The sequence below is a fragment of the Bacillus rossius genome, chromosome 12 (genome assembly GCF_032445375.1).
Source record: "Bacillus rossius redtenbacheri isolate Brsri chromosome 12, Brsri_v3, whole genome shotgun sequence".
Lineage (NCBI taxonomy): Eukaryota > Metazoa > Arthropoda > Insecta > Phasmatodea > Bacillidae > Bacillus > Bacillus rossius.
The window spans coordinates 5,406,622-5,423,637 of NC_086339.1; the positions used below are offsets into that span (position 1 = coordinate 5,406,622).

The 17,016-nt window shown below is 48.6% G+C and overlaps 1 protein-coding gene across 1 annotated transcript in view; it reads left to right on the forward strand.

Annotated features, from left to right (window-relative positions):
* Positions 1-17,016, forward strand: part of LOC134537410 (uncharacterized) — a 188,263-nt gene that overhangs the window by 118,035 nt on the left and 53,212 nt on the right. The window contains exon 3 of the mRNA XM_063377796.1: positions 15,463-15,578. Within this exon, the coding sequence (XP_063233866.1) occupies positions 15,463-15,578 (116 nt within the window). The remainder of the gene's footprint in view (positions 1-15,462; positions 15,579-17,016) is intronic.

Genomic DNA, 17,016 nt, shown 5'->3' on the forward strand with positions numbered 1-17,016 from the left:
TGCCTGTGATATTTGATGGTACATTTTTTAAGTACAATTATTTTATTATTTATGTAAATATTAGTATTCAACAAAACTGTATTTTAAAAAAAATAATTAGGCTATCCCGATCCCAGTTCTCACCACTTTATAAAACATAACAATATTTTAATCACTTTTCTCTTTTTAAGGATGTTTTTTTTCACATGGTTCCATAAAATTGCAATGAATTTATGTTTTAAAAGTTGTCAACAGGAACACCATTAAAACCAAGTTTAATAATTACGTATGTAAATGTCTATAAACAACTTATGCTTACCATCTCACATGTATAATATATATTATATATAGTATATACACACATACTTAAAATTAGTTATGGTTGAATCTTTTGTAATAGTTAATATTTGAACATTAAGTTAAAATTTTAATTTGTTCTCTTAATATTTAGTCAACATCTGCTTACATCATGCTTAATTTTTAATATTCCACTATTTGATGTAATTGCAGAAAAAGTGGTTAAGTGTTAGAAAAGGCGTACCGCCTTAACTTCGCCACCGATAAAGACGATAAATAAATAAATAAAAACACATCTATACACAGGGCCGCAACTAGAGTCTCTGGCACCCGGGGCATGAATGGATTCATGCGCCCCCCCCCCCCTCTTTTTTTGCACATACCACACCAATAAAGCTGGGGGTCCGGGGGCCCTCCCACGGAAAAATGGTGCTATTTAAGCATCTTCCATACATACGTGTAACAGTTTCTGTGCTACTGTACCTTCCATGCATGAACCCACTATGTCCATAAAGTAGTCCGTATAATCACTAGACTTGTTCATTAAATATATGTTGAGACGTTATATTGTAAATCAGATTAGACATTCCTGGCATGCAAGTTAAAAAAACTTTTTACCAGTTACCAGTTGTATTAGGAATTACAATGCAAGCGATTTCGGCGCCCCCCACAGCTTTGCGCCCGGGGCGTATGCCCCGCTTGCTCCCCCCTAGTTGCGGCCCTGTCTATACATATATACACTATCTTAACTTTGCGCATGATTCTCAACTAACTGAAGAAACACGCAGAAACACCGAAGCACCCGACGCAAGGCGAGGACAGGAAGCAGTGAGTGGTCGCAACAGGAAGCGCGGAGCCGGCTTCCACCCCCCGCGCCTCACCTGGCCGGGACCGATAGCGCGCGGTCGGCATTCCAGCCGGTGATGGATGCGCGCCGCCCGGCCAGTGTAGGCGAGGCTGACCCTCCTGCCCGGGGTTGTGCAAGCGAGGGTTGGCACCGCTGATCCTCCTTTCCCCTCGTCCCGTGGAAGCCTTCACTTCACAGACGAGAGAGCCGCACCCGAAGTTCCCCGAAGTTCATGCCCGCTTTTTTCCCTTCCCCGTTCTATCTCATTGTATAAACCGGTGCGGCATTAAATTTTGCGGTCGATTGGGATAGCTCAGCTACATTATAAATACTTTAAAACATTGTGGATGGTTGGTTATATTAAGGTAAGTATGGCTGCATTAAAAAAATACTGTAAAATCATTTTATGGTCGCTTAGCGAATAACTTTTTTAATATGTAGCTATCCAGCGCTAGGAAACCGTTTACATGATTTCACGGTATCTTTAATGTAGCTATCCTAACCAAATCAACCGTCCGCAATGATTTAAAGTATTTATAATGTAGCTAACCTAACCTAATTGACCATTAGTTATCATGAGTTGTCCAAAATAAACATTCACGGAATATGGGGCGTCCCGAGAATATTTGTGGGAGACAAAGACTTCCTAGATTTTATACGGTATGAAAAATATACAAATCCACGAAGTACTATCTTTGAAAGATTTGTGCAATGGGAGTGCATGACTTGATGTAAGTTTTTGGACATACGCCATTGCTAAAAACTTTTTCTGTTGAAGAAAAAATAAAAAATAAAAATAAAGAAATATATAAATAAAACCCAAAAAAAGACAAAAAACGCAAAATTAAGCAAAAAAATTCCTGTTGTCAACAAGGATATAAACACCACAAAATATTCCGTGACAGGAATATGGTCAAAAAAACAAAGACAAACAAAGAAAAATGTACTAAGAGAACGAAAAAAACCCACAAATGATGACACAGAAATATTGAACCCGAAAAATTCAGCACAACGGTTGAAACGAAACAAAACACGACAAAACGAAAAGACGAAACAAACACAATAGTTTTCCAAAACAGAATAGAACGATAAAAACCCCCACAAAATATGACAGCACAAAACTATAGAACCCAAAAGAATTCAGCACAACAGTTGAGACGAGACAAAAAACACGACAAAACGAAAAAGACGAAACGATTTGGTAAAACTATTATGTTCGTTTCGTCTTTTTCGTTTTGTCGTGTTTATTGTCTCGTCTCAACTGTTGTGCTGAATTCTTTTGGGTTCTATATTTTTGTGCTGTCATAATTTGTGGTTTTTTTTATCATTCTATTCTGTTTTGGAAAACTATTGTGTTTGTTTCGTCTTTTCGTTTTGTCGTGTTTTGTTTCGTTTCAACCGTTGTGCTGAATTTTTCGGGTTCAATATTTCTGTGTCGTCATCATTTGTGGTTTTTTTTTTCGTTCTCTTAGTACATTTTTCTTTGTTTTTCTTTGTTTTTTTGACCATATTCCTGTCACGGAATATTTTGTGGTGTTTATATCCTTGTTGACAACAGCAATTTTTTGCTTAATTTTTTTTTTTTTTGGGTTTTATTTATATATTTCTTTATTTTTATTTTTTATTTTTTCTTCAACAGAAAAAGTTTTTAGCAATGGCGTATGTCCAAAAACTTACATCAAGCCACGAAGTACGTTTCTTCAATGAGGTAGTTTCCTCTAAAAACAATTACAAATGAATACCGTTGCCTTGTTTATGGTCTTTCCTTGTATCAACACAGCCATATTTATTTACAATGAACAAAAAAAAAAAAAAAAACCGAAGATGCACGATCGGACGTTTGGCTGTCTCGTCTGTGAAAAGAAGGCTACACGTCCAGGAGGGTTACCTAACTCTGACGACAGCCGGGCGACAAGACAGACTCCCGCCATTTGGACCCCGGCAACTCGATGTTTCCCGCACGTGTTGGATTGCCGCTCTGTCGTGGAACTGGTGTGCCGGGCTCCTGCGAGGTGAAGGAACCCCCGCCTGCCCTCACACACACACACACACACACACACGGTGCGCAGAGCTTCAGGAAAAAAAAAACAACGCGATTTCAAAAACTACTCAACATATCCGATAAGGTTCTGTCTACGGAAAAAAAAAAATTAAGAACTCGCTGAGGGCCGACAAGTAGTTTCGTTTCCGAATTATGTTTTAAAACTCTTTTTATAAGAGTGAAAATGGCTATAAATGCGTGTTTCCAGAGTAATGTTTGGGTATAAAAAAACCGGCACAGGTTCTTGAAAGTACTTAAGGGTACTACTGCCACATAAAGTAACGGTCACCGCTCAAATTTCATAGTTAAACTGTGCACGACGAGAAGACTGCGCGCCAGTCCACAGACTTGCGCTTAGAGGCGATACCGCGTTAGGTACACCAGCGAGCGTCGCGCTTATCATCCCGTCTCACTGGCACCGTAACACCTGTTCATCTTCATCGTTGTGTTCGTGTATTTTTTGCTTTGTCCAGAATTTTTTTGTCCGTCTGTCTGCATTTTCTGTGCGTTGTATGTCGTCGTACGCACGCCCTTGTGGTCAGAACTCTGCCAGTAGCGCTGATTGGCTGGCGAGAGCTGGGGAGAGCTCGTATTGGCCGGCCGGCGGGTCTCGCCTCGTCGCTGGCCAGCCCAGCTCAGCCCAGCTCAGCTCGGCGAGCTAGGGTCTGCCGGCCATCAAAGAGACCATTCAGCGGCACAAGCAGGGGTTTATAATCCACCGTGGAGGAGAAGAAGGAAAAAAAAAGGGACCCCACCCTCGTATATGACTGTTGGCTGAGAGCCTCCCCCTCCTAGACTCGTCTGACTGCGCTATCGCCTGCTTTACTGCCGCGCGGCGTGTACACCGCGCCGACTTCGCCACGTGCTGTTGGTACACCGCGCCGACTTCGTCACGATCCTCGGCGGCGTCGTCGCTAGAGCGAGTTTACTAGCTGCTTTGCTTGCCACCGCCGTGTTTCCATGAGCCGTTTGAAAATTAACACTCTTTTTGTTTCATTTCATTATATTAAAAATAAATAAAAACAAAAAAAACAAGAGTAAAAAGACATTTTTTTAATGGACAAACGCCAGTTCTTGTTCAGATTAGACTGATGGATATCAGGTCTTCTTCCCCGTGCCAAGATTCATTCAGTGAAAGTAAAAATACAAACGCTGGGAAAATTTCTTGAGAGCAAGTAAACTAGTTGCAATCTTCCTGTATAATCAAGCTAGTGACAACACTCCCGAAAGTGCACTAGTTTATTTTTTTTTAACACGCTTTTATTACCTTCGCTTGTAACTAACGAACTATGTAAACAAATCTTGGGATTAGATTCCAACCTACTTCTAATCGTTTCGATTTTAAACTTTACAAGTGTGTGTATGTATGTATGTATGTATGTATGTATGTATGTATGTATGTATGTATGTATGTATGTATGTATGTATGTATGTATGTATGTATGTAATTCAGTTGACAATACAATACAATACTTTTGTGCCATCGAAATGATCAGTTGATGGAGCCAGGATGTGGATGGTTTGGAACTCTTCAATGGCTGTTAGTAAACCTCTTACATTCTAGTCCGTTACCGACAAAAGCGAGTGTTTTAAAATAATTGTAATTTAGGAACTTTTTTTAAGTGTGTAACTGATAAAATATTGATTTTTTTAGACGTGATAACGTCTTTTAGAACGCCGGCTGCACGCACGAAAAATTGTCACGTTCCGCCTGAGCCGAGCGTGCAATAAACCGGCCAACCACCGTGCGAGAAAATCTTCTATAATATCAAACAGATTAAGGCGGGGCTTTTTTAACTAATTGTTCGTGATTATATTTAAACAAGTAATTTAAATTCAATTTGCATAAAAACTGTAAATATTATTTGAAAATTAAAAAAAAAGTATGCAATTTTTCATCAATGTTTTCTTATGACGTTATCACGTAAAATTATCGTCCGTAAACCGACTTTACAGACAACCCCCCCCCCCTTTTTTTTTCCGTGGCCGAGTAGCTAGTGAACTCGCCCACGCATGTCGTCGCGGCGTGGGTGGATAGCTCGAGCCAGACTCACTTGGCGTGACTCAGACATCTGCGCGCTGGGTCGGCCCCCAGCTGGTCTGAGCCCACGTGGTCTCACAGCTCCGTCGCTCCTTTGAATATATATACTGTATAGAAGTCGCCAGCCCAGGTTAAAATTTCTAATACGGTTTTGAGGTAGTTGGTTAATTCACCGCCGCAATCGCCACCATCTCTAGAGCATCGACTTGTGGTGGTCCCTAGCGGACAAGTGTCGAACTCTTCACACACCCCTTCCCCCTCCCGTTGAACGACATTGAGCTGCAGTGAATGATGGAAGGGGGGTGCGGGGAATGACAGCGGGCGACAGCGCTGCGCTCTAACGTGTAAATAACAACTAAGACGATACAGGGCGTTACGGCAGCGCACTGCAGCGGTGAAGTTCCCAAGCTCCTCATCATACGCTTCTGAAAATCGTAGAGTAAATCCTATCCACTCGCGACTTCTATACAGTATATATATTCAAAGGTCGCTCTCAACTTCTCAGCTGTGCACGCTGGCTTCCCGTACCAGGGGGTTGTCGCTAGACAGGGTCTGCGATGCGCCTGTCGTCTCCGCCCACATCAGAACGTCATTCACATTCAGAGCTGAATTATTAGAGACCGGAAAAATTCGCGATTTCAATGACCTGTAGGATATACTCCATGATTCCTTATGCACTCGGGAAAATTACATCTGCTCATTGGCTATTGACTCGTGACACCCGTTAACTGGGACGCTAGTGATTCGATACTTCTTTTGTTTAAGGTTTTTCATTGGCCGAGTATCTTTCAGATAAACTGTGACCCAAACACTGATGCAGTAAAAAGGCAAACGTTATTGGATTCTAGACTATCACGAAATGAATCCGCGGATTTTTCAGGTCTCTATGAATTATAATTTATAATTCATATTTATAATTTATAAATATTCTTTAATAATGTGACTTGTGATAATGTTCGCAGGCTTTCACGGCCATTGTCTGAAGTAGCTTGGCATTCTGGGTTGTAGCCGTGTCCTTGGCGAATAATTCACCCGACGTTTCGGTCGACATTGCAGTCGCCATCATCAGGGAGCAGTTACCTACGGGCTACAACCCAGAAGCCAAGCTACTTCAATGTGACTTGTGGACAAACTGAAAATTTATCTTCTTACAATGATTATTTTGACTCGAATAACATATCAGTAGGGATTGGAAAAATTCGCGTTTTTGATGACCTCCAGGATAGACTGCAGAGTCCTCAGTATACTCGGGAAAATAACGGCTGTTCATTGGCTGCTGACTTGTGAGTCGTCTCAAATGGTTTGCCTGTGATACGATACTTCTTTAATTGAGTGTTTCCCATCGGCCCAGAGTCGTCTGGATGAACAGTGAACCAATAACAAAAGCAGCTTAAAGGTTTATATATTTGAATTTTAGCCTATCGCGAAATGAACCCGCGAATTTTTCCGGTCTCTACATATCAGTGTTGAGGAAACCATTTCACGATTTTTTTTTAAAAATAAAGGTGCTATAAAACTTGAATTTGGCGTGTACCCGTGTACACCTAAATCTACCCATCGCTGGCAGGGCAATGTTGCTTAATTTTAGACCACGTTAGGTCTGGTTAGTTTGGTTAGGTTAGTTAGTTAAGGTATAAATGAACTAAGGTTTTCATTTTTTTTACATTATCCAGTCAGTGTGGGGTAGACCTCGGTGTACACGGGTAAACACCGAATTCAAATTTATTTCAGTTGTTATTCGGACTTTACCGGGCAGTCTCGGATAGTGCCGAGGTGACCCGGGTGAACACAGGTACTAGCTGTGGCATGTGCAGTGGCGACACAACCGCGTGTGTCTCGCGCGAGGCTGGAGAAGAGACACGTCTCCGCTCCCCGCCGCGGCAGGGCGCTTGGGCGGCTCTCGTCCTGCGCCGCGCGGCTCCCCGCCTCAATGCCATCACGCGCTCATCTGCCAGGCGTGGGTCGAGTGTGTGGTGTCTCCGATCAGAGCCGTGGACACGCTCGCCACTCGCCGCTCTCTGCAGCATCCGCACGCAACCACATCCCGAATACAACTACATCCACATACAACTGCATCCCAAATACAACTTCACATATGATGTTGGAAAGAACGACGTACACGCACTGTCCGCAGTAGTCGCATGAATGTAGCAGTCGTATTTGAGGATCGCGAGGCAATGCAGGTAACAATGATGAATATATACGGGCCAATATTAATTTAATAATACTATAAAACTGCTGGGTTCTTCACTCTGTGTTTAAGTGCAATTGTTAAGCAATCTAACGGCTTCGCTGGGAGTGAAAGACAAGGGTGTCAGGTGGTGCCGGGAGACACCAAGTGGCGCAAGGTGGTGCTGTGTGGTGCCAGGAAATGCTGCTGTGCTAAGAGTATTTCTCAAATGCTCACTCAGGAAGGTTTTGGTTGCGCAATGGCCCTTGATGATGGCTGCAGTAAGGCGTGCGGAAACGTCGGCTTCACCATCAACCACGAGGACGTGGCATCACGTAGAGACCGGAAAAATTCGCGTATTAATTTCGTGATAGGCTGAAATTCAAACATGTGTACAATAATTCTGCTGGTTCTCGTATTGGCTCGCAGTTTAATTGGAGATCTCTGGGCCAATGAGAGACTGTCAACCAAAGAAGCGTCGAATCACAAGCTACCCAGTGGAAACACCTCACAATTTAGAACCCAATGAACACGCGTGTTTACTTGAGAAATGCAGAGGATAATGGAGACTATCCTAGAGGTCATTGAATCTGCGAATTTTTCCGGTCCCTAGGCATCACCCCAGAAGCCAGGCAGCAGGTGACTCCGGCCTGGGAGGCTGCGATCTGGAATCAGCTGAAGGCCCGGTTACACTGTAAAACATGTCTCCACCTGTATCTGACAATAGGGTTGATGGGGGAGTATTGGACAGGATATGGCTTACAATATATTCCATCAAATAAATATTGACAGATCACCTCAAATATTTTTTGAATCATGTCACACCATCAAATTTTATTTTTGGTTTGAGCTGTCTCAAAATTTTAAAAATTTATCTTACTTTTAAATTAAATAATTCATCACAGTGCTGACGGAAGTTTTGAACTTTTTTTTTTTGCATTTTAAAAAGTTTTAAAACATATGTAAATCCAACCCACTGTTACTTAATAAAATAAATGTTGAGTGTTTTTTTTTAATTTTAGATGAATAATTTCATATTCAAACATAAATTATTTCACACACGGCATGCATACTAATGTGCATGTCGTGTGTGAAATAATTTTGTGTTTAAACAGGAAATTATTCGTCTAAAATTATAAAAAAAAAATTGAATTTATGTGATTTAACCTTTATGACCTCTTTGACCACCCATGTGTTCATCATTTTAAAGACTCGTCTTGACGGAAACAAAGTTTTTTCTTTTTGTTTTTTCGTTAGGCTCGATTTTGATTGGCTGATTGCATCCAACATATTTTTAGAACTGTTCCTGTAATTGTCAAATATTTTATGGAAAAATCAAGTCGTCCAACTTGTCAAACAAACATGGCTGCTCTGGTGATGCGTATCGCTGGCGTCACAACCCTCAAACTTTGACACATGTTGGAAGGTGTATGCCAGTGCGGCAGGGCCTGAGCTGAACGCTGGTCGCCACGGAAGCTCAGCGGCACGTGTGTCAGATGCGTGGGACACACTGCAACGGGAGGTCTGTCGTTCGGCAACCTCGGCGCCACGGCCGGATTATCGAATGTCAACATGGTTTTAACGGGAAATTCAAATGTGAACTGTAACCCGCTGGAAAAATAGCTAACACTGTACTAATGAAAAAAAAAAACCGACAGATTATTCCGAACCCTATTGGAGTATACTAGGGGTTAAGTTTTCCCATTAGCTTTAATGTTCTCTTGCGTCTTCTTTATTTTAGCTTTTCTATGGACCTCTTGACTCCATATTTTATACTTCTTGTCTCTAACTTTTCACACAAAGTTTGAATTGAAATATCTTTTTTATAATTGTGATTCATAAAATTAAATATATTTAACACATTACAATCATGTCCGGGTCGATATCAGAGTCGTCTTCATATTTATCTAGTTTGCCTTATTTATTTCTTTTGTCTACCTTCTTGTGCTCTTCTGCCTTATTTCCGTAGGTATTTGGTTTGCGTTTCTTCATCTTCATGCTTTAATTCATCATAGCTTCTTCCCTATTGTCTCGGTTGGTGCCGGATGAGAGAACGGTACGTGCCAGAGGCCGGACGAGGTCACTTGTTGCTCGCAGACTGTCCCTGCAGTCCTGCAGAGCAGACGGAGCGCCTGTGCGTTATGCTTTCCGCGCATCTCAGGCGCGGCGCGGGTGTACGGACCCATGCAGGCGCTCTCCTTTTTCAACTTGCAATTATTGATTTTGCATTCTTGCAAATGTTGCACCGAAACACTTAAATACAGGGCTAAACCATCATTTGAAAATTTCGATGATGTTACGTGAAAATGGAATAACCTACAAAAATTTATAACTGAGGAAATTGAGCTCGAAGTTGTGGCAGTGGTTTGAATGTTTAGCCGCTAGATGGCACAATTACATGAATTGTCGGTTAAATAATTTTAATTAATATAGAGAATATTTTACATTCACAACTAAGACAATAACAATTTTTTTTTAAATTTTGTTGTTTGAAGGCACTGAGTTAGGAATTGCCAGTAAACGGCATGCCGTAACATAGTTGAATTCACTTTTCAACCTCACCACCGTCATATTGTTCCACCCAAAACATTGCAAAAATGATGTTTGAATACGTCACATTATGGTTAGTAAGTATGAATACGATTTTCCGTCGTTAAAAACAGTCACGTGTATAAAAAAATATATAATTTTAATCAGTTTCCACAATGAAATTGCGCCGAACTCGTGTTCGTAAACTTCAGCCACTTCTAACCAACATGGCGCTACAATTAGCTGTGGAAAAAAATCTTCACAGACTTATCATGTAATTACCATGTAATCCGCGCTGACAAAGTGTGGTCGCTGCTCCGTGATGACAAGTGTGGTCGCTGCTCCGTGCTGGCACAGTGTGACCGCCGCTAGGTGCTGGCACAGTGTGGTCGCTGCTCCGTGATGACACAGTGTGGTCGCTGCGCCCTGCAGGCACAGTGTGGTCGCTGCTCCGTGCTGACACAGTGTGGTCGCCGCTCCGTGCTGACACAGTGTGGTCGCCGCTCCGCGCTGACACAGTGTGGTCGCCGCTCCGTGCTGACACAGTGTGGTCGCCGCTCCGTGCTGACACAGTGTGGTCGCTGCGCCGTGCTGACACAGTGTGGTCGCTGCGCCGTGCTGACACAGTGTGGTCGCTGCGCCGTGCTGACACAGTGTGGTCGCTGCGCCGTGCTGACACAGTGTGGTCGCTGCGCCGTGCTGACACAGTGTGGTCGCTGCTCCGTGCTGACACAGTGTGGTCGCTGCTCCGTGCTGACACAGTGTGGTCGCTGCGCCGTGCTGACACAGTGTGGTCGCTGCTCCGTGCTGACACAGTGTGACCGCTGCGCCGCGCTGGCACAGTGTGACCGCCGCTAGGTGCTGACACAGTGTGGTCGCCGCGCCGCGCTGACACAGTGTGGTCACCGCTAGGTGCTGGCACAGTGTGGTCGCCGCTCCGTGCTGACACAGTGTGGTCGCCGCTAGGTGCTGGCACAGTGTGGTCGCTGCTCCGTGCTGGCACAGTGTGGTCGCCGCTAGGTGCTGACACAGTGTGGTCGCCGCGCCGCGCTGACACAGTGTGGTCGCCGCTAGGTGCTGGCACAGTGTGGTCGCTGCTCCGTGCTGGCACAGTGTGGTCGCCGCTAGGTGCTGACACAGTGTGGTCGCTGCTCCGTGCTGGCACAGTGTGACCGCTGCGCCGCGCTGGCACAGTGTGACCGCCGCTAGGTGCTGACACAGTGTGGTCGCCGCGCCGCGCTGACACAGTGTGGTCACCGCTAGGTGCTGGCACAGTGTGGTCGCCGCTCCGTGCTGACACAGTGTGGTCGCCGCTAGGTGCTGGCACAGTGTGGTCGCTGCTCCGTGCTGGCACAGTGTGGTCGCCGCTAGGTGCTGACACAGTGTGGTCGCCGCGCCGCGCTGACACAGTGTGGTCGCCGCTAGGTGCTGGCACAGTGTGGTCGCTGCTCCGTGCTGGCACAGTGTGACCGCCGCTAGGTGCTGACACAGTGTGGTCGCCGCGCCGCGCTGACACAGTGTGGTCACCGCTAGGTGCTGGCACAGTGTGGTCGCTGCTCCGCGCTGACACAGTGTGGTCGCCGCGCCGCGCTGACACAGTGTGGTCGCCGCTAGGTGCTGGCACAGTGTGGTCGCTGCTCCGTGCTGGCACAGTGTGACCGCCGCTAGGTGCTGACACAGTGTGGTCGCCGCGCCGCGCTGACACAGTGTGGTCACCGCTAGGTGCTGGCACAGTGTGGTCGCTGCTCCGCGCTGACACAGTGTGGTCGCCGCGCCGCGCTGACACAGTGTGGTCGCCGCTAGGTGCTGGCACAGTGTGGTCGCTGCTCCGTGCTGGCACAGTGTGACCGCCGCTAGGTGCTGACACAGTGTGGTCGCCGCGCCGCGCTGACACAGTGTGGTCACCGCTAGGTGCTGGCACAGTGTGGTCGCCGCTAGGTGCTGACACAGTGTGGTCGCTGCTCCGCGCTGGCACAGTGTGACCGCCGCTAGGTGCTGACACAGTGTGGTCGCTGCTCCGTGCTGGCACAGTGTGGTCGCCGCTAGGTGCTGACACAGTGTGGTCGCCGCGCCGCGCTGACACAGTGTGGTCACCGCTAGGTGCTGGCACAGTGTGGTCGCTGCTCCGCGCTGACACAGTGTGGTCGCCGCTAGGTGCTGACACAGTGTGGTCGCCGCGCCGCGCTGACACAGTGTGGTCGCCGCTAGGTGCTGGCACAGTGTGGTCGCTGCGCCGCGCTGACACAGTGTGGTCGCCGCTAGGTGCTGGCACAGTGTGGTCGCTGCTCCGTGCTGGCACAGTGTGGTCGCCGCTAGGTGCTGACACAGTGTGGTCGCCGCGCCGCGCTGACACAGTGTGGTCGCCGCTAGGTGCTGGCACAGTGTGGTCGCTGCTCCGCGCTGACACAGTGTGGTCGCCGCTAGGTGCTGACACAGTGTGGTCGCCGCGCCGCGCTGACACAGTGTGGTCGCCGCTAGGTGCTGGCACAGTGTGGTCGCTGCTCCGTGCTGGCACAGTGTGGTCGCCGCGCCGCGCTGACACAGTGTGGTCGCTGCTCCGTGCTGACACAGTGTGGTCGCCGCGCCGCGCTGACACAGTGTGGTCGCCGCTAGGTGCTGGCACAGTGTGGTCGCCGCGCCGCGCTGACACAGTGTGGTCGCCGCTAGGTGCTGACACAGTGTGGTCGCCGCTAGGTGCTGGCACAGTGTGGTCGCCGCGCCGTGCTGACACAGTGTGGTCACCGCTAGGTGCTGGCACAGTGTGGTCGCTGCGCCGCGCTGACACAGTGTGGTCGCCGCTAGGTGCTGACACAGTGTGGTCGCCGCGCCGCGCTGACACAGTGTGGTCACCGCTAGGTGCTGGCACAGTGTGGTCGCTGCGCCGCGCTGACACAGTGTGGTCGCCGCTAGGTGCTGACACAGTGTGGTCACCGCTAGGTGCTGGCACAGTGTGGTCGCTGCGCCGCGCTGACACAGTGTGGTCGCCGCTAGGTGCTGGCACAGTGTGGTCGCCGCGCCGCGCTGACACAGTGTGGTCGCCGCTAGGTGCTGACACAGTGTGGTCGCCGCTAGGTGCTGGCACAGTGTGGTCGCCGCGCCGCGCTGACACAGTGTGGTCACCGCTAGGTGCTGGCACAGTGTGGTCGCCGCGCCGCGCTGACACAGTGTGGTCACCGCTAGGTGCTGGCACAGTGTGGTCGCTGCTCCGCGCTGACACAGTGTGGTCGCCGCGCCGTGCTGACACAGTGTGGTCACCGCTAGGTGCTGGCACAGTGTGGTCGCCGCGCCGCGCTGACACAGTGTGGTCGCCGCGCCGCGCTGACACAGTGTGGTCACCGCTAGGTGCTGGCACAGTGTGGTCGCTGCTCCGCGCTGACACAGTGTGGTCGCCGCTAGGTGCTGGCACAGTGTGGTCGCTGCTCCGTGCTGGCACAGTGTGGTCGCTGCTCCGTGCTGACACAGTGTGGTCACCGCTAGGTGCTGGCACAGTGTGGTCGCCGCGCCGCGCTGACACAGTGTGGTCGCCGCTAGGTGCTGACACAGTGTGGTCGCTGCTCCGCGCTGGCACAGTGTGGTCGCCGCTAGGTGCTGACACAGTGTGGTCGCCGCGCCGCGCTGACACAGTGTGGTCACCGCTAGGTGCTGGCACAGTGTGGTCGCTGCTCCGCGCTGACACAGTGTGGTCGCCGCTAGGTGCTGACACAGTGTGGTCGCTGCTCCGCGCTGGCACAGTGTGGTCGCCGCTAGGTGCTGACACAGTGTGGTCGCCGCGCCGCGCTGACACAGTGTGGTCACCGCTAGGTGCTGGCACAGTGTGGTCGCCGCGCCGCGCTGACACAGTGTGGTCGCCGCTAGGTGCTGACACAGTGTGGTCGCTGCTCCGCGCTGGCACAGTGTGGTCGCCGCTAGGTGCTGACACAGTGTGGTCGCTGCTCCGCGCTGACACAGTGTGGTCGCCGCTAGGTGCTGACACAGTGTGGTCACCGCTAGGTGCTGGCACAGTGTGGTCGCCGCGCCGCGCTGACACAGTGTGGTCGCCGCTAGGTGCTGACACAGTGTGGTCACCGCTAGGTGCTGACACAGTGTGGTCGCCGCGCCGCGCTGACACAGTGTGGTCGCCGCTAGGTGCTGGCACAGTGTGGTCGCTGCTCCGCGCTGACACAGTGTGGTCACCGCTAGGTGCTGACACAGTGTGGTCGCCGCTAGGTGCTGACACAGTGTGGTCGCCGCTAGGTGCTGGCACAGTGTGGTCGCTGCTCCGCGCTGACACAGTGTGGTCACCGCTAGGTGCTGGCACAGTGTGGTCGCTGCTCCGTGCTGGCACAGTGTGGTCGCCGCTAGGTGCTGGCACAGTGTGGTCGCTGCTCCGTGCTGGCACAGTGTGGTCGCTGCTCCGTGCTGACATAGTGTGGTCACCGCTAGGTGCTGACACAGTGTGGTCGCCGCTAGGTGCTGACACAGTGTGGTCGCCGCTAGGTGCTGACACAGTGTGGTCGCCGCGCCGCGCTGACACAGTGTGGTCGCCGCTAGGTGCTGGCACAGTGTGGTCGCCGCTAGGTGCTGGCACAGTGTGGTCGCTGCTCCGTGCTGGCACAGTGTGGTCGCCGCGCCGCGCTGACACAGTGTGGTCGCCGCTAGGTGCTGACACAGTGTGGTCGCTGCTCCGCGCTGGCACAGTGTGGTCGCCGCTAGGTGCTGACACAGTGTGGTCGCCGCGCCGCGCTGACACAGTGTGGTCACCGCTAGGTGCTGGCACAGTGTGGTCGCCGCGCCGCGCTGACACAGTGTGGTCGCCGCTAGGTGCTGACACAGTGTGGTCGCTGCTCCGTGCTGGCACAGTGTGGTCGCTGCTCCGTGCTGGCACAGTGTGGTCGCCGCGCCGCGCTGACACAGTGTGGTCGCCGCTAGGTGCTGGCACAGTGTGGTCGCTGCTCCGCGCTGACACAGTGTGGTCACCGCTAGGTGCTGACACAGTGTGGTCGCCGCTAGGTGCTGACACAGTGTGGTCGCCGCTAGGTGCTGGCACAGTGTGGTCGCTGCTCCGTGCTGGCACAGTGTGGTCGCCGCGCCGCGCTGACACAGTGTGGTCGCCGCTAGGTGCTGGCACAGTGTGGTCGCCGCGCCGCGCTGACACAGTGTGGTCGCCGCTAGGTGCTGACACAGTGTGGTCGCCGCGCCGCGCTGACACAGTGTGGTCACCGCTAGGTGCTGGCACAGTGTGGTCGCCGCGCCGCGCTGACACAGTGTGGTCACCGCTAGGTGCTGGCACAGTGTGACCGCTGCGCCGCGCTGGCACAGTGTGGTCGCCGCTAGGTGCTGACACAGTGTGGTCGCCGCGCCGCGCTGACACAGTGTGGTCACCGCTAGGTGCTGACACAGTGTGGTCGCCGCGCCGCGCTGGCACAGTGTGGTCGCCGCTAGGTGCTGACACAGTGTGGTCGCCGCGCCGCGCTGACACAGTGTGGTCACCGCTAGGTGCTGACACAGTGTGGTCGCCGCGCCGCGCTGACACAGTGTGGTCGCCGCTAGGTGCTGACACAGTGTGGTGTGTGTTGCAGCCCTCGACACCAGCAATGTGACGGTGAAGAAGCAGGTCCTGGAGCTGCTGTCGGCGCTATGCGTCTACAACGCGGACGGCCACGCCAGAGCTCTGGAGACCCTCGAGCACTACAAGGTACGTCTACACGCTCCTTGACTCTGAGGCCTGATCCGGCTGGCGAATTAATGAGTAAACACCAGCAGTAACCAAAGTTGAGGATGATACAGGAGATACAGGAGTAGGGGTTGCTATTGCGGCATTTATTCACGTAACAATGATATAATTTATACTTTTTTTGTTTATACATTATATTGAAATTTAATAATTTGCTCTTTTTAACTTTCATCTTTATATAACTAATGTCAAGTTTCTTAGGTTATATTTTATATATTTATTTATCAGTTATTATACTTTTACAAATGTTTATAATCGTCAAAATACCGCATGTAATTTGAAGTGACTAGATGCACTCACATACAAGCTTGCTTCCGTGAGTGCTACATTTCCTGGTTAATTAAGTGAATATTGTTAACAAAGTGTAAAAAAATGGGAAATAAATTATTATTATAAGTCAAGGAGAAAAAGGAATTTGAGCACTTTTAGTTACAGCAGCAATAATAATCAAAATACCAATAAGCTTTACATCAAAATTACAAGAGAAAAATCTATATATATATATATATATATATATATAAAATAATTTCAATTTCACGACAGTATTCCTGGCTGTATAGAGCCGGGCAGCAAAGTACAAACCTCCGTGTACCTCCCTAAAACCTTACTTTCCTTACCAACGGTTCAAACTTGTAAAATTATTGGTTAATTACAAACTATCCACCCTAACTGTGCTTGAAAAAGAAAGCGCAACTAAATTTCACTACCTAGCTGACCTACCAATTTATACGTTTTCGTGCCATTTACAAACCGTTTTAGATTGACTAAGATTGTTTTTTTTACCGATAACATTTTAAAAAAATTTCACACATTCTATGGTAGTTAACTTTTAATGGTTTCATCTTTTAATTTGTATTTTTGGACGGCGAATTTCCCTAACTCCTTGAAGTGCAAACAAATGCAGTACTGAATGGTCATTGACGAAATTTTCAAAAAATCAGTGTCTAAAAATTGCAGTGTAGAAAATTCGTCAAATATTTCAACAACAAAACCCTGCAGTAGCAGTTCCTTTCTACATACTCAGAAAATGCATACACACGCTAGTAGGTACGCGGAATAACTATAAACAAAACCATCATATGAAATCAACTGTCCGAAACATAATGCCATTTAAGATGCTGGCGAAGATGTGTGACGATAGTCCAAAACTGCCCAGTTTGTGCTTTGCAATGCGCATTGTTCTCAGCGTGGCATGAGAACATTACAGTTAAGTATAAGTAGTAAGTATTAAGAAGTAAGTATTAAATAAAGTAGGAAAATTGTGAATTTAATTATTTATTCATCTAAACCATTTCCACTCAAACTTTACGTTGATTAAATTATTTAGAATAACGGATATACAAAAATAATTCAAAATTTTAGGTAACATATTCAATGATGATAAAAAAATAAAATTACA